General features: G+C 45.7%; 1 protein-coding gene across 5 annotated transcripts in view; it reads left to right on the forward strand.

The window, feature by feature from the left end:
• Positions 1-18760, forward strand: part of LOC311132637 (thyroid hormone receptor beta) — a 178241-nt gene that overhangs the window by 122249 nt on the left and 37232 nt on the right. For all 5 annotated transcript variants that reach the window (XM_084165885.1, XM_084165887.1, XM_084165886.1 and 2 more), the window contains 3 exons: positions 16129-16185; positions 16381-16453; positions 16970-17023. In XM_084165885.1, coding sequence (XP_084022011.1) covers positions 16447-16453; positions 16970-17023 — 61 coding nt within the window. In that variant the 5' untranslated portion in view covers positions 16129-16185; positions 16381-16446. The remainder of the gene's footprint in view (positions 1-16128; positions 16186-16380; positions 16454-16969; positions 17024-18760) is intronic.

Raw genomic sequence — 18760 nt, forward strand, 5'->3', positions numbered from 1 at the left:
GATTGTGGTGCTTTGGTGTGTTTTACCTCAGTGGGCCAGCACACAGACAGGCAGACAGACAGACACACACACACACACACACACACACACACACACACACACACACACACAGAGACTGTGTGTTTTTCCTCTAGTGGTTCAGCTTCATCTTAATGTAATGTGATAAGTGCAGTCCGGGCTGCCAAACGAAGTAACTCAGTGGATTAAATTATCAGCCAAATTGTTTTTAATGAAAACACCATCTGGTGGCCTTTATTGTGTGTGTGTGCCTTTATTATGGTTCCTCCGCATTGCCATGATGATGATCGGGTTCATATTAAATAACACTCTTCGATCCAAGCTTGGTAAATTAGCTATCAGAACAACAAGACAAGACTTCCTCTCCTTGTGTAATGTTTTCTGTGATAAAGCTTGAAGTCCGCTATCAAAGGGCCATGTTAGATAAGGGGCACAACAGATGGTTATGAAGGCTCTGAGAATACAACCATTTATTTAATTAATTTCATGATGCATGATGACATTTTGCACTAATAACTAAATAATGCGTGTAATCTTTTTCTGTGGTGCTTAGAACTCAAATAAGTCTTGACTAACTAAATGGGAATTTATTGCAGCTAACATCCACCGAGTGCACCATTTCATCTGATTCAGCTTGTTTCCACCTCAGTCCCAAACCCATTTCATATTAGCAAAAGCTTTTACTGCATGGGTAACAGGGATGTGCAGGAGTCTTAGGTAGTACATAAAAATTGACAAAGAATTCATTTGTACAGATTACTTGGTTTTCCCAAGATTTCATTTTTTTACCATTTGTGGGCAGTTATTCAGGACTTATTTCATATGTTGTTATGGCTAATAGTGTCTGGCGAAATGACTAAAATGTAATGCATTGTAAATGGACCATGTCTGTTGGCCAAGCGTCTCTCTCTCTCTCACTCTCTCATTCTCTCTCTTTCTCTCTCACCACTGTGCTTTGGTTGCTGAGATATGTTTATGTTTATTTTTAGATGGATATATTGGTAACCTACCCAGAACATTTCAAAACCTTCAGACAATCTCCAGGGATTTTATCCTTCTGCACAGATTTCTAAATTAATAGATAAATAAAATAAATTGAATATTATTACTTTTTGATCAGCACTGTTTGACATTTCAGTGACACCATAACACTTTTCAAGCCATTTGAGACTATTTAGACTATGTTTGTTGTACTCTGCTGGGTCCCTATCAGGGGAAAGCAAGTTAAAGGTGAATTGCTGGTTGGTGAATAATAGAAGAGTCCCATATAGTGCTGTAGCACCACTGGCATCCTTTACATGTAGCTCTCTATTTCAACATCCATCCTTTACACGTAGCTCTCTATTTCAACATCCATCCTTTACACGTAGCTCTCTATCTCAACATCCATCCTTTACACGTAGCTCTCTATCTCAACATCCATCCTTTACACTGTTACGCCCTGGCTCTGGGGACACTTGTATGTTGAGCCAGGGTGTGCATTTCATTTGTTTATCTAGTAAGTGCATTTCTATGTTGGCCAGATTGGTTCCCAATCAGAGGCAACGAGTGTCAGCTGTGGCTGGTTGTCTCTGATTGGGAACCATATTTATACAGGCTGTTTTCCCACAGTTGTTGTGGGATCTTGTTCGTGTTGGTTTGTGTTTGACCATTGACTGTCACGTTATCGTTTTGTTGTTTTTGATCGTGTGATCAGTATATAAATAAATATGTTCGCATTCAACGCTGCGCCTTGGTCCTCCTCTCTTCCCGACGATCGTGACAGAAGATCCCACCAAGACTGGACCAAGCAGCAAGTCCAGGAGCCATCGCCAGGGAGATCTCTAGCGGATCTCCTTCGCCTCCTCGACTGGGTCAAGCCATGTGAGGAGGAGAGGGGCTTGACGTGGAAGCAGAAGGGCGAGAGGCTGGCGAAAAGCATGGAGACCTGGTCCACGGGTAGGAGTGAAGCCCATAAAATTTTTAGGGGGGGGCTAACGCCGTGGACGACGGGGCAGCAGGAGACCGCGACAGAGCGGTCCAGCGGGTTGGCAGAGGAGGCCGCCAGGTTACGGGGGCCACTGGTCGAAGAGGGGATGGAAGGTGTAAAGGCACGGCGAGAGGTACTGGGGTGTGTTACCAGTCCGGTCCGGCCCGTTCCAGATCCCGGTGTAGGGCCAGTGGTGTGTGTCCCCAGTACAGTCCGGTCTGTTCCTGCTCCCCGCACCAAGCCTACGGTGCGCATCGCCAGCCCGGCCCGGCCTGCTCCTGCCCCTCGCACCAAGCCTACGGTGCGCGTCGCCAGCCCAGCCCGGCCTGTTCCTGCCCCTCGCACCAAGCCTACGGTGCGCGTCGCCAGCTCGGCCCGGCTTGTTCCTGCTCCCCGCACCAAGCCTATGGTGCGCTTCGCCAGCCCGGCCCGGCCTGTTCCTGCTCCACGCACCAAGGCAGGGGTGCGCATCGTCAGCCCGGTCCGGCCCGCTCCTGCTCCTCACACCAAGCCAGTGGGGTGCGTCGTCAGTCCAGCACGGCCCGTGCCAGTTCTCCACACCAAGCCAGTGGTGGGCGTCAGCAGTCCGGCACGGCCCGTGCCTGTTCCACTGGTGCCTGGTCCGGCACCGGTCAGCTGCTTCACGCCGGAGCTAGAGCAATCCGCTCCACCAGTGTGTAGTCCATCTCCGGCCAGCGGGGCCAGACCGGACCAGGGGTACGTTGGGGGGGAGTGGGGATCAGGCCCGGAGCCGGATCCGCCGCCAAGGCGGAGTGCCCACCCGGTCCCTCCCCTGTGGTATTTAGTTGACGCGGTCGGAGTCCGCGCCTTTAGGGGGGGGTACTGTCACGCCCTGGCTCTGGGGACACTTGTATGTTGAGCCAGGGTGTGCATTTCATTTGTTTATCTAGTAAGTGCATTTCTATGTTGGTTCCCAATCAGAGGCAACAAGTGTCAGCTGTGGCTGGTTGTCTCTGATTGGGAACCATATTTATACAGGCTGTTTTCCCACAGTTGTTGTGGGATCTTGTTCGTGTTGGTTTGTGTTTGACCATTGACTGTCACGTTATCGTTTTGTTGTTTTTGATCGTGTGATCAGTATATAAATAAATATGTTCGCATTCAACGCTGCGCCTTGGTCCTCCTCTCTTCCCGACGATCGTGACATACACGTAGCTCTCTATCTCAACATCCATCCTTTTCATGTAGCTCTCTATCTCAACATCCGTCCTTTACATGTAGCTCTATGTCTCAACATCCGTCCTTTACATGTAGCTCTCTATCTCAACATCAATCCTTTACATGTAGCTCTCTGTCTCAACATCCATCCATTACACATAGCTAGGTTCACTTCAAATAAATGCATGGGTCAACTACAGTGTTTTGTGTGTGTGCATGCATGTTTGTGTGTGTAATGTGTGCGTTCATGCATGCGATGGTACTTCTCTCATGTTGCCCAGTAAGGTGTTTGGAGGGTATCCAAAGGTGTGCTGTTTCGATGATGTCAGTGAGTGGCATGTGATCCAGCCAGCCGAGCAGGAAGTTGGCCCTGGAGGAAAGGAACTGTGGTTGTGTGTCAATAGACTAACGTGACTTCCTCTCTTAGGCTTCCTCATCTCATTTCCTTCAGCTGCACTGATGTGAAAGAGCTGGAATTATGAAAGCAAATACTGGGTAGACAATACATCTACCATAGTGATTTCACCTGTCCTATGTTTTCAGACCAGTGTAGATGAAGGGAAGGAGATGAAGCCACAGTAGACTAATGAGACACACACTCTGTCTTCGTAAGCTGCAGTCTCCTTCCCTGTCTGGCTGGGAGGATCGTGTTAATTTGCGTAAGGCGAGTATGCAAGGTGTCAGGGCATGTGAACACTTGACTAAACTGCTTGGAGTAACCCTGGATTGTAAACTGTCATGGTCAAAACTAAGATGGGGAGAAGTCTGTCCATAATAAAGCGCTGCTCTGCCTTTTTAACAACGGCATCAACAAGGCAGGTCCTACAGGCCCTAGTTTTGTCGCACCTGGAGTACTGTTCAGTCGTGTGGTCAGGTGCCATAAACGGAGACCTCGGAAAATTACAATTGGCTCAGAACAGGGCAGCACGGCTGGCCCTTAAATGTACACAGTGAGCTAACATTAATAATATGTATGTAAATCTCATGGCTCAAAGTGGAGGAGAGATTGACTTTATCACTACTTGTTTTTGTAAGAAGTGTTGACAAGCTGAATGCACCAAGCTGTCTGTTTAAACTACAAGCACACAGCTCAGACACTCATGCATACCCCACAAGACATGCCACCAAATGTCTCTTCCCAATCCCCAAGTCCAGAACAGACTATGGGAGGCGCACAGTACTACATAGAGCCACGACTACTTGGCAGCAGCTAATGGGGATCCTTAATAAATACAAACACACACACTCGCTCACACACACACACACACACAGATTGCCCCATCATCAAGGCTCACTCCACATTATTTGTTTTCTTTCTCTTTTTATAATAAAATAAATACTATTTGTCCCTCTGGCTTTTCCAAGAAATTCTGGCATTAAAATGATTCTGTCTGTAAAATAAAGATGTGATTACATGTATGAGCTGCCTCCACCCATCCATCTCTCACTCTCTCTCTATGAGGATTATGTAACCCAGATGTGTAATCGCTGTCTGTTCTCTGCTACTCTCTGTGGTGGGTCAGTGTTTTTGATGGTGAGCTGGACAACATCACAGTGTGCAGAACCCTGCTGCAATGTAAAGTCAGGATCAAGTACATTTACCACTCACATTTATCATCTGAGCCTGTATTCATAAAGCACATCAGAGTAGGACTGCTGATGATCTAGGATCAGTGCCCCTCTGTCACATGTAATCTTATTCATTAGAATCTAAAAGGCAAAACTGATCCTAGATCAGCCTTCCTACTCTGAGATTCGTAGGGGTAACTCTTCTTGACATTATGATGGTGTCATTCTAACTCATGGAAGACCTTGCAGCTGGTTAGATGATACTGTACTTTTCATTGATACTTTTACTTTGCTTATATCCTTCCCAGACTAATGTGATAAGAATATTTTAGTTCTGATAACTGCATGAACATACTATAGCACTACTTCAGGTGGATACTGTGTTATGTATGCAGTGACAATTGCTAAACTGTATTTTGTATTCCACCACGTTAGGTGGCCCACTCATCCCAGCCACTGGGTGTGTCACAAATGGCACCATAAACCCTATATACACTGCTCAAAAACAGTTAAACAACACAATGTAACTCCAAGTCAATCACACTTCTGTGAAATCAAACTGTCCACTTAGGAAGCAACACTGATTGACAATAAATTTCACATGCTGTTGTGCAAATGGAATAGACAACAGGTGGAAATTATAGGCAATTAGCAAGACACCCCCAATAAAGGACTGGTTTTGCAGGTGGTGACCACAGACCACTTCTCAGTTCCTATGCTTCCTGGCTGATGTTTTGGTCACTTTTGAATGCTGGCGGTGCTTTCACTCTAGTGGTAGCATGAGACGGAGTCTACAACCCACACAAGTGGCTCAGGTAGTGCAGCTCATCCAGGATGGCACATCAATGCGAGCTGTGGCAAGAAGGTTTGCTGTGTCTGTCAGCGTAGTGTCCAGAGCATGGAGGCGCTACCAGGAGACAGGCCAGGACATCAGGAGACGTGGAAGAGGCCGTAGGAGGGCAACAACCCAGCAGCAGGACTGCTACCTCCGCCTTTGTGCAAGGAGGAGCAGGAGGAGCACTGCCAGAGCCCTGCAAAATGACCTCCGGCAGGCCACAAATGTGCATGTGTCTGCTCAAACGGTCAGAAACAGACTCCATGAGGGTGGTATGAGGGCCCGACGTCCACAGGTGGGGGTTGTGCTTACAGCCCAACACCGTGCAGGACGTTTGGCATTTGCCAGAGAACACCAAGATTGGCAAATTCGCCACTGGCGCCCTGTGCTCTTCACAGATGAAAGCAGGTTCACACTGAGCACGTGACAGACGTGACAGAGTCTGGACGAACGTTCTGCTGCCTGCAACATCCTCCAGCATGACCGGTTTGGCGGTGGGTCAGTCATAGTGTGGGGTGGCATTTCTTTGGGGGGCCGCACAGCCCTCCATGTGCTCGCCAGAGGTAGCCTGACTGCCATTAGGTACCGAGATGAGATCCTCAGACCCCTTGTGAGACCATATGCTGGTGCGGTTGGCCCTGGGTTCCTCCTAATGCAAGACAATGCTAGACCTCATGTGGCTGGAGTGTGTCAGCAGTTCCTGCAAGAGGAAGGCATTGATGCTATGGACCGCCCGTTCCCCAGACCTGAATCCAATTGAGCACATCTGGGACATCATGTCTCGCTCCATCCACCAACGCCACGTTGCACCACAGACTGTCCAGAAGTTGGCGGATGCTTAAGTCCAGGTCTGGGAGGAGATCCCTCAGGAGACCATCCGCCACCTCATCAGGAGCATGCCCAGGCGTTGTAGGGAGGTCATACAGGCACGTGGAGGCCACACACACTACTGAGCCTCATTTTGACTTGTTTTAAGGACATTACATCAAAGTTGGATCAGCCTGTAGTGGGGTTTTCCACTTTAATTTTGAGGGTGACTCCAAATCCAGACCTCCATGGGTTGATAAATTTGATTTCCATTGATAATTTTTGTGTGATTTTGTTGTCAGCACATTCAACTATGTAAAGAAAAAAGTATTTAATAAGATTATTTCATTCATTCAGATCTAGGATGTGTTATTTTAGTGTTCCCTTTATTTTTTTGAGCAGTGTACTATAGTATATACAAAACAGAAAATAAATAGGGTGTTATTTGGGATGCAGAAACTGAAATATTGGTGGTTTATCTTGAAGCTTGAACTGTGTCGGTTGTGTCTCAATCAGAGGAACCTTTTATTATTGAAAGAAAGGCCCATTGAAAATGTCTATTCCTAAATAGGTATCACCCTGATGGGTTCTCTTGTACCTGTATGAAAGCATCCATTGACTGAGACACGAAAGGCACTTATCAAGTCTTTTAACCATCACATCACAGATTATTAAAATACTTGACTCTGTCATTGATTTAACAATCAGCTTATTTCAAACTAAACAAATAGGCAGCTCATTTGAGAGACACATATTGATATAGAGTGAGTAAGGGAGGTACAAAACCACATGGCTTGGACAGATAGGTGACGGGAGAGGGAGGAGAGTGGAGACCGTGCTCTCTTTCTCGCTCTCTCGCTCTGTCGCTCTCTCTCCAGCTGACTCAGGCCTGCGGTGTGTGTGTGTGTGTGTGTGTGTGTTCAGAGCCATTAGTATCACTGTGGTAATTCAGGACTCTATGTGCCCAAATTATAATTAGACATTCACAAAAGCGCTCAACCAAGTGATTTTCTTTTAAAAAAAGGCCATCTGTGGACCAAGTGTATGTGTGTGGGTGTATTCAGACAACGCTCTCTGTCTCTCTCACACACACACACACACTTCGAGCTTTATCACACAAAACATTACACAAGGAGAGGAAGTCTTGTCTTGTTGTTCTGATAGCTAATTTACCAAGCTTGGATCGAAGAGTGTTATTTAATATGAACCCGATCATCATCATGGCATTGCGGAGGAACCATAATAAAGGCACACACACACACACACACACACACACACACACACACACACACACACACACACACACGTTGTCCACCCACTGCTTCCTATCTCTATCTAACCCAGACTGATCTCTCATTTATCGCTGCTACTTTGAATGTTCATCAGCCTGCTGTCAGCCACTCACACACGTGCACATACACACACACACACACACACACACACACACACACACACACACACACACACACACACTACAATAGACAACTTTCCATAAGCCCCACTACAGCCAACAAGCACTCCCCAGCTACCTTTGATAAGGCTACAATTATTGACCTGATGCCAAGTTGCATGTAGATAGATTAACATGTTATCCTTAAAATGATGTAATAAACTGAGTATAAGTGGATGGATGCACACCCCACGCCCAGTCACCCATCATGCACTTCACCTCCAGCCAGCTGTTCTCTATTGGAGGGGGGTATGGGAGGAGGGGTTGAGTTGTGTATAGCAAACATGCACACAAAGATGGCACCTCTAAATGACTAAAATGTAAAATGTAAATGTACAATTTGCATACACATGCAAAATAGATTATTGCAATAGATGGATGTCTACTAGTTGCTTATGACACGTAATGGCACCTCATTATCAGTCTGGCCTGTGTGGAAAGAGAGCATCACTTATGTTGGGTTAAGACGGTCATCTCACTTCTTGATGACATAAATGCATTAAGCGATATGCAGATAAAGGCTAAATACATGGCCTGAATGGACCTGATGTTCAGAAACAGTCTCAACTCATCAGCACAGAGTAGGACACACACACACACACACAATGTGGTAAAACCGTGCACAGGAAAAGTGTGGAGGCTATCATCTAAGACAGTTCACTTCCTGACATCTCAAGTTTCACTTCCTGATATCTCACTTATAGTCTCTCGCATGCTAGGCACACACACACACACACACACACACACACCAACAATGCTACACACACACACCAACAACTCTATACAGACACACACACACGCTCGCAGGCACACACACACATACACACTAAGGATTAACACGGGTAACCTCATCCTGGGACTGTCCCGGGAATACTCTTCACACTCTTCAAATTACAAAATCAAATTACAAAACGTACCCCCAATGTCGCACTAATGCAATTCCACAAAATACACATGTGCAGCAGCAGATTGGCAAAAAATCTAATAGCACATTATCCAAACAGGTTGAAGGATGGAAGGCTTTAGCCTAGCGTATTTACTTCACACAAAGTCGCCATAGATTCAAAGCACACACATAATTGACACTGCTGGACTGCACACAAGACCCGAATGCAGTTTAGAGTTGTCATCGGAACTGACAATTTGATCCCGGTCCGACGCAAGCCCGGTGAGCTGAAGCCCGAGCCCAGGCCTGGTCCAACATCACAGAAATTAAATGAGCCCGAACCCGAAAAAATGCCAGATTTCTAGAAATCAGTAGGCTATATTGATTTAAACTGGTGTTGAGAACAGTGCGGCGGAGGTGGGTGGCAGCAGAGTGAGGAGATGAGGATATAGCCATTGGGCCTAGAAAAAGCACAGAGAGAGGAACACTCACCTTAGTTATGATCAACTGAATGATGAACATATTGGAATAAAGTAAGCTAATGCAATTGAAGGCATGTATCAAATTCTTGCTTATACTGAAACTCATATACAACCATTATACTACTTTCAAGCAGTAGTCGTGTGTGGACACCTAGATTATCATTGGGACAGCGCCATCACACTGCTTAGAGATGAGCGTGTGGGACTCATCTAGATAAATCAATCAATGTCAGATCTTTGTTTTCACTGAATCTCCGTTTATATATTTGGTAACCATTAGGCTGGGGAAATGTTAGCTAAATTGCTTGATAATACAGTGGATGAACTACAAGCACGTATAACCTACCAACGGGACATTAAAAAATGTAATATCTTATGTTTCACTGAGTCGTGGCTGAACGACGACATGAATAACATACAGCTGGCGGGTTATACACTGAATCGGCAGGATAGAACAGCAGCCTCTGGTAAGATAAGGGGTGGCGGTCTATGTATATTTGTAAACCACAGCTGGTGCACGATATCTAAGGAAGTCTTGAGGTTTTGCTCGCCTGAGGTAGAGTATCTCATGATAAGCTGTAGATGTAGCGGGTGATTTGGACAGAGTCAGGCACAGGAGGTGTAAATCACAGAATAATGGTTTATTCTGCCAATACAGCGGTTCACAGCAATGTGTAAAACAACTACAGTGCGACTTAACGGCGCACTGGGGAAAACAAAACACACGGGTGAATATCCCAGCGATAAAGTACATAATGCTCCACCGAGCTATCGACACCTCCACATGGAAACAATCACACACAAAGACATGGGGGGCAGAGGGAATACTTATACAGGGACTGATGAGGGGATATGAACCAGGTGTGTGTAAAAACAAGACAAAACAAATGGAATGATGAGATGAGGAGCGGCAGTGGCTAGAAGGCCGATGACGACGAACGCCAAAGCCTGCCCGAACAAGGAGAGGGGGCAGCTTTGGAGGAAGTCGTGACAGTAGAACACACTATCTACCAAGAGTGTTTTCATCTATATTCTTCGTAGCTGTCTATTTACCACCACAAACCGATGCTGGCACTAAGACTGCACTCAATGAACTGTATACGGCCATAAGCAAGCAGGAAAATGCTCATCCAGAGGCAGCGCTCCTAGTGCCTGGGGACTTTAATGCAGGGACATTTCAATCATTTTACCAGCATGTTAAATGTGCAACCAGAGGGAAAAAAAACTCTAGGCCACCTTTACTCCACACACAGAGACGCGTACAAAGCTCTCCCTCGCCCTCCATTTGGCAAATCTGACCATAATTTTATCCTCCTGATTCCTTCTTACAAGCAAAAACTAAAGCAGGAAGCACCAGTGACTCGGTCAATAGAAAAGTGGTCAGATGAAGCAGATGCTAAGCTACAGGACTGTTTTGCTAGCACAGACTGGAATATGTTCCGGGATTCTTCTGATGGCATTGAGGAGTACACCACATCAGTCACTGGCTTTATAAATAAGTGCATTGATGATGTCGTCCCCACAGTGACTATATGTACATACACTAACCAGAAGCCATGGATTACAGGCAACATCCGCACTGAGCTAAAGGGTAGAGCTGCCGTCTTCAAGGAGTGAGACTCTATCCCGGACGCTTATAAGAAATCCTGCTATGCCCTCTGACCAACCATCAAACAGGCAAAGCGTCAAAACAGGACTAAGATCGAATCGTACTACACCGGCTCCGATGCTCGTCGGATGTGGCAGGGCTTGCAAACTATTACAGACTACAAACGGAAGCACAGATCTCTATTGCGTTCCACACTGCTCTTTCACACCTGGACAAAGGAACACCTACAGTGGGGAGAACAAGTATTTGATACACTGCCGATTTTGCAGGTTTTCCTACTTACAAAGCATGTAGAAGTCTGTACTTTTTATCATAGGTACACTTCAACTGTGAGAGACGGAATCTAAAACAAAAATCCAGAAAATCACATTGTGTAAATCACATTAAGTAATTAATTTGCATTTTATTGCATGACATAAGTATTTGATCACCTACCAACCAGTAAGAATTCCGGCTCTCACAGACCTGTTAGTTTTTCTTTAAGAAGCCCTCCTGTTCTCCACTCATTACCTGTATTAACTGCACCTGTTTGAACTCGTTACCTGTATAAAAGACACCTGTCCACACACTCAATCAAACAGACTCCAACCTCTCCACAATGGCCAAGACCAGAGAGCTGTGTAAGGACATCAGGGATACAATTGTAGACCTGCACAAGGCTGGGATGGGCTACAGGACAATAGGCAAGCAGCTTGGTGAGAAGGCAACAACTGTTGGCGCAATTATTAGAAAATGGAAGAAGTTCAAGATGACGGTCAATCACCCTCGGTCTGGGGCTCCATGCAAGATCTCACCTCGTGGGGCATCAATGATCATGAGGAAGGTGAGGGATCAGCCCAGAACTACACGGCAGGACCTGGTCAATGACCTGAAGAGAGCTGGGACCACAGTCTCAAAGAAACCCATTAGTAACACACTACGCCGTCATGGATTAAAATCCTGCAGCACACGCAAGGTCCCCCTGCTCAAGCCAGCACATGTCCAGGCCCGTCTGAAGTTTGCCAATGACCATCTGGATGATCCAGATGAGGAATGGGAGAAGGTCATGTGGTCTGATGAGACAAAAATATAGCTTTTTGGTCTAAACTCCACTCGCCGTGTTTGGAGGAAGAAGGATGAGTACAACCCCAAGAACACCATCCCAACTGTGAAGCATGGAGGTGGAAACATCATTCTTTGGGGATGCTTTTGTGCAAAGGGGACAGGACGACTGCACCGTATTGAGGGGAGGATGGATGGGGCCATGTATCACGAGATCTTGGCCAACAACCTCCTTCCCTCAGTAAGAGCATTGAAGATGGGTCATGGCTGGGTCTTCCAGCATAAATCCCTGCTGCAGTGTGTGCAAACCTTGTCAAGACCTACAGGAAATGTATGATCTCTGTAATTGCAAACAAAGGTTTCTGTACCAAATATTAAGTTCTGCTTTTCTGATGTATCAAATACTTATGTCATGCAATAAAATGCTAATTAATTACTTAAAAATCATACAATGTGATTTTCTGGATTTTTGTTTTAGATTCCGTCTCTCACAGTTGAAGTGTACCTATGATAAAAATTACAGACCTCTACATGCTTTGTAAGTAGGAAAATCTGCAAAATCGGCAGTGTATCAAATACTTGTTCTCCCCACTGTATGTGAGAATGCTATTCATTGACTACAGCTCAGTGTTCAACACTATAGTGCCCTCAAAGCTCATCACTAAGCTAAGGACCCTGGGACTAAACACCTCCCTCTGCAACTGGATCCTGGACTTCCTGACGGGCCGCCCCCAGGTGGTAAGGGCAGGTAACAACTCATCCGCCACGCTGATCCTCAACACGGGGGCCACTCAGCGGTGCATGCTCAGTCCCCTCCTGTACTCCCTGTTCACTCATGACTGCATGGTCAGGCATGACTCCAACACCATCATTAAGTTTGCAGATGACACAACAGTGGTAGGCCTGATCACCGACAAGGATGAGACAGCCTATAGGGAGGAGGTCAGAGACCTGGCCATGTGGTGCCAGGACAACAACCTCTCCTTCAATGTGATCATTACAAAGGAGATGATTGTGGACTACAGGAAAAAGAAGAGGACCAAGCACGCCCCCATTCTCATCGACGGGGCTGTAGTGGAGCAGGTTGAGAGCTTCAAGTTCTTTGGTGTCCAAATCACCAACAAACTATCATGGTCCAAGCACACCAAGACAGTCATGAAGAGGGCACAACAAAACCTATTACCCCTAACGAGACTGAAAAGATTTGGCATCGGTCCTCAGATCCTCAAAAGGTTCTACAGCTGCACCATCGAGAGCATCCTGACTGGTTGCATCACTGCTTGGTATGGCAACTGCTCTGCCTCCGACCGCAAGGCACTACAGAGGGTAGTGCGTACGGCCCAGTACATCACTGGGGCCAAGCTTCCTGCCATCCAAGACCTCTATACCAAGTGGTGTCAGAGGAAGGCCCTAAAAATTGTCAAACTCCAGCCACCCTAGTCATAGACTGTTCTCTCTGCTACCACACGGCAAGCGGTACCGGATCGCCAAGTGTAAGTCCAAGAGGCTTCTAAACAGTTTTTACCCCCAAGCCATAAGACTCCTGAACATCTAATCAAATGGCTACCCAGACTATTTGCATTGCAACCCCCCCCCCCCCCCCCCCCACACCCCTTTCACACTGCTGCTACTCTCTGTTTATTATCTATTATCTATGCATAGTCCTTTTAATAACTCTACCTACATGTACATATTACCTTAATTGCCTCGACTAACCGGTGCCCCCCGCACATTGACTCGGTACCGGTACCCACTGTATAAAGCCTCGCTATTGTTATTTTACTGCTGCTCTTTAATTATTTGTTACTTCTATTTCTTATAATTTTTGTATTTAATGTTTTTGGGGTATTTTTTTGATTTTCTTTCTTAAAATTGCATTGTTGGTTAAGGGCTTGTAAGTAAGCATTTCACTGTAAGGTTGTTGTATTCGGCGCATGTGACAAATAACATTTTATTTTATTTTATTTGAAATTGAGGTGAGTGCTAATGATGAGTCCCGTGTGCCTCAGCTGGTAGAGTATGTCGCTTGCAACTCTAGGGTTGTGGGTTCGATTCCCACAGGGGACCTGTCATGTCTGATAATCAATCAATGTGATTCTGTTTCACTGAATCTCTGCCTGTATATTTGGTTAATTGATCTCTGGTTGGACAGGTGGAAGTGGTAGCTCACTTATTTGTTCGCTCATCTATCACTAATCCGAAACATTTAGCATGCAATAATGTAGCCTAAATCAAGTGTAGTATGTATGTATTGACTCACGTAGTAGCCTTATATAGAGGCTAGGCTATTTTCCTATCGTCCCAATCCCACTGAAACCCAAGATCCTGACTCCTGTCTCTCATGAAAATTCCTAACTTTATTCCGTAATCCATAGGTTGCATTATCAAAGCACGTCTCGCTTATGCATGTCAAAATCTGTACATGGTGGCGCAGCCAAGACGGCAATGTGGCGCAGCGACAATCTTATTTTGGGAGAACCCTGGGTGACCATATCTTGGTTTTAAACCCTTTAATAAATGGGCACTTCTGATTTTAGTGGTATTTCCCGGGACTCACGGCATAAATAGGAGTTATTCCCAGTATTGAAACTTTGTAGATTTTCTGAAAAATATGAATCCCTAATACACACACACACACACACACACACACATTGACATGGACACACCAGCCAGGTCACTCAAGATCCACTGCGAAATTTCCATCCATCCAGGTAAGCAGGACGTCAGGAGATTACTTCAAAACGGGACACTAGGGGCAACAGTGAGCCCTATTACCGTCAAGTAGTCTTGGGGTTTGCTAGGGCGTTGTGGACGGGGATGGCGGATAAGGGTATGAGGGTTGTGTGTTCAATCCCAGTGCTAAGCACAAATTTTTTGTTTTGGGGGGTTTCAACCTATCCCAAACCTTAACCCTTAACTTAACCATTCAGAAGGGATGCTTACATTTAACCATGGAGTTGTTTTTGTTACAACATGTTATATAGTTGACCTGAACCACTTTCTGTGGTACGTAAGAATGTGCGTGTATCTGTGTGCGTGTGTGTGTGTTGTCATTGCAGCTCTCTGATTCAGAGATGTGGCTTTGCATTATCAAAGCACGTCTGGCTTATGCATGTCAAAATACCAGGGGCACAACTTTCACTGGGGATGGGGGGAACATGTCCCCTCCACATTCAGAAATTGCATTTTTGTCCCCCCAGTTTTATCATTGGAATGTGATACAAAACGAGGCAATGGTGTGCTTTAGGACCATGTGGACGCCTCCTAGCGGTCGGATAGGCTGTTTGGAGTGTTTATCAGACTGGATTAAAATATATATTATTATATATATATATTATTATATCCCCCCCCCACTTCTAAAACCAAAGTTGCGCCACTGCTAAATACTGCTATAACATTTCCCGTGCTTCTCTGCGCTGTCTTGTATTGCTGCCCATATGTGAATGTGTGATCAACAAAAGTTATGTGAGGAGATATGGATTTCTTTTTTTACAGAGTTGGTCCCCGTAAAGATACCTTGATATTTAAACAATTTCCTCTCTACATCTCCCCGTTATTCATGAGAATATCTGTTATCTGTATAATCATCAACTACATTTTGCCAAATAGGAGGTATTCTGGTCATTTGACTTTTGTCTGACTGCCGTTACAAAGTTTGTATGATTGGACAACGTTCTGGCCAACTCGGGGTGCGCTCTGTGCGTCGCGATAGCCAAGGCCTACTGCTGAACTATACTATACAACAGCCATGATCTTATCGTTATGTGCTGTAGCCAAGTCTTCTACACAGTATGGGACCATAGGCTACATCTTCATATATATCGCAGTCTCTCTTTCTTTCTCTGTTGCGTGTTCTCCCTGTTAAGGCTTTAAAGCTGTGTTTGTGTGTGTGTGTATGAGTGTGTGTGGTTCCAGAGGGTTGCTGTTCCATCTATGTCCACAAGGTATCGCTGTGGGAAGCAGCGTCATGTCTAGGGGACACTTGGCATAGGAGACCTGTTCCTCGGGGGGCCAAGACTGTGACCTATAACAACAACAGAGCTGAATATGACCTGAAAGGCATTCTACTAACAAACTCTACTGCAAAGTTTTCTCTGTTTGAAAGAGCAACTGAGTAAACAGACTTTCCCGCCGCAATAGTTTTTGTCAGCAGACAGTTTGCTTTGCATCACTTCAGTATTGGTTGAGATGTTGGGATCATCATACATAGCCTATATACACAAAGTATGCCTTCTTCAGCAAATCTAACAAATCTAACAAAACCCTTCATATGTGTTTTTCAGGCTCCAATGGTGTAAGCCGATGCATCACCGTGGGGGATTCTGACATTCAGCACACAGGTGAGAATAAGTGCCATCAGAGACACTCGTCTATATATGACTCTGGGTACCTTCTGTATTGTCAACAATGTCATACTGAGCTCATAGAAACTGACTGGGAATACAGAGAGCTAGAGAGGTGCGTTTAGGTGCTATGTTTTCTGGGAGTTTTCTATGAGTTGTCCAGGTAATCTCCAGCTCTAGCTCTCCCTCCAGCCCAGGCCAGTATCAGAAGGCAGTGGAGGGTATGAGAATGATGTCTAGGCCCTGAAGCCCAGCAGCATGTCAGGTAACACTTTTAAAATACATTGAAGTATTCATCTGCCTCTTTCATCTCTATAGGAACAGTCTTTTGGGGGGGCTGTGTCACAGCACAGAACAGAATGCCTCACTCGCCTGGGTTACTGCATTAAATTGAATTGAATGTCATCATCAGGGCTTTTGACCCAGGCGAGTGTGGCATGCTGTGCTGTGCTGTCCTGTGCTATGCTGTGTCCTGTGCTATGCTGTGCTGTCCTGTGCTATGCTGTGCTGTCCTGTGCTAAGCTGTGCTATGCTGTGCTGTCCTGTTCTGTGCTATGCTGTCCTGTGCTGTGCTATGCTGTGCTGTGTCCTGTGCTATGCTGTGCCGTCCTGTGCTAAGCTGTGCTGTCCTGTGCTGTGCTATTCTGTGCTGTCCTGTGCTATGCTGTGCTGTCCTGTGCTATGCTGTGCTGTGCTGTGCTGTCCTGTGCTATGCTGTGCTGTGACGCTCACAAAAAGAGACTGTTTCTGTTTCTAAATGCTTTCTGTTTCTCATTTCTAGAGCAAGGAGACAAATGCACCACCCCCCGCTGGAAACATGAGGCCATGCAAAATGGTACAGTTCTATTCCTCCCTTTCGACAATTCTATCTGTCTATATATCTACATCAGTGGAGGCTGCTGAGGGAAGGACGGCTCATAACAATGGCTGGAACGGAGTCAATGGAATGGCATCAAACACATGGAAACCATGTGTTTGATGTATTTGATACCATTCCACTCCTTCTGCTCCAGCCATTACCACAAGCCCGTCCTCCCCAATTAAGGTGCCACCAACCTCCTGTGATCTACATAGTACAGCTACATTCCTCCCTCTCATTCTATCTGTCTATCTATCTACATGGTACAGTTCTATTCCTCATTCTCATACTTCTCTATTCTATACTGTCTGTCTGGGTTGTGGGGTTACAGTAAAGTAGTGTGTCTCGACTCAGGCATGAGGTACCCTCCACATTATGCATTTGTTCATGATGGGGCTAAGGGGGAAAAGTCTTACATTGGGGGTAGTCCGACAACATTGAAGAAACACTGCACTAAAGGGTGCACTCAGAATATATTTATTATCATTGGAGAATGACATGTACAGTGAGGGGAAAAAAGTAGTTGATCCCCTGCTGATTTTTTACGTTTGCCCACTGACAAAGAAATGATCAGTCTATAATTTTAATGGTAGGTTTATTTGAACAGTAAGAGACAGAATAACAACAAAAAAATCCAGAAAAACGCATGTCAAAAATGTTATAAATTGATTTGCATTTTAATGAGGGAAATAAGTATTTGACCCCCTCTCAATCAGAAAGATTTCTGGCTCCCAGGTGTCTTTTATACAGGTAACGAGCTGAGATTAGGAGCACACTCTTAAAGGGAGTGCTCCTAATCTCAGTTTGTTACCTGTATAAAAGACACCTGTCCACAGAAGCAATCAATCAATCAGATTCCACACTCTCCACCATGGCCAAGACCAAAGAGCTCTCCAAGGATGTCAGGGATACGATTGTAGACCTACACAAGGCTGGAATGGGCTACAAGACCATCGCCAAGCAGCTTGGTGAGAAGGTGACAACAGTTGGTGCGATTATTCACAAATGGAAGAAACACAAAATAACTGTCAATCTCCCTCGGCCTGGGGCTCCATGCAATATATCACCTCGTGGAGTTGCAATGATCATGAGAACGGTGAGGAATCAGCCCAGAACTACACGGGAGGATCTTGTCAATGATCTCAAGGCAGCTGGGACCATAGTCACCAAGAAAACAATTGAAAACACACTACGCCGCAAAGGACTGAAATCCTGCAGCGCCCGCAAGGTCCCCCTGCTCAAGAAAGCACATATACAGGCCCGTCTGAAGTTTGCCAATGAACATCTGAATGATTCAGAGGAGAACTGGGTGAAAGTGTTGTGGTCAGATGAGACCAAAATTGAGCTCTTTGGCATCAACTCAACTCGCCGTGTTTGGAGGAGGAGGAATGCTGCCTATGACCCCAAGAACACCATCCCCACCGTCAAACATGGAAGTGGAAACATTATGCTTTGGGGGTGTTTTTCTGCTAAGGGGACAGGACAACTTCACCGCATCAAAGGGACGATGGACGGGGCCATGTACCGTCAAATCTTGGGTGAGAACCTCAGCCAGGGCATTGAAAATGGGTTGTGGATGGGTATTCCAGCATGACAATGACCCAAAACACATGGCCAAGGCAACAAAGGAGTGGCTCAAGAAGAAGCACATTAAGGTCCTGGAGTGGCCTAGCCAGTCTCCAGACCTTAATCCCATAGAAAATCTGTGGAGGG

The sequence above is a fragment of the Coregonus lavaretus genome, assembly GCF_964263955.1.
Source record: "Coregonus lavaretus genome assembly, chromosome: 7".
Lineage (NCBI taxonomy): Eukaryota > Metazoa > Chordata > Actinopteri > Salmoniformes > Salmonidae > Coregonus > Coregonus lavaretus.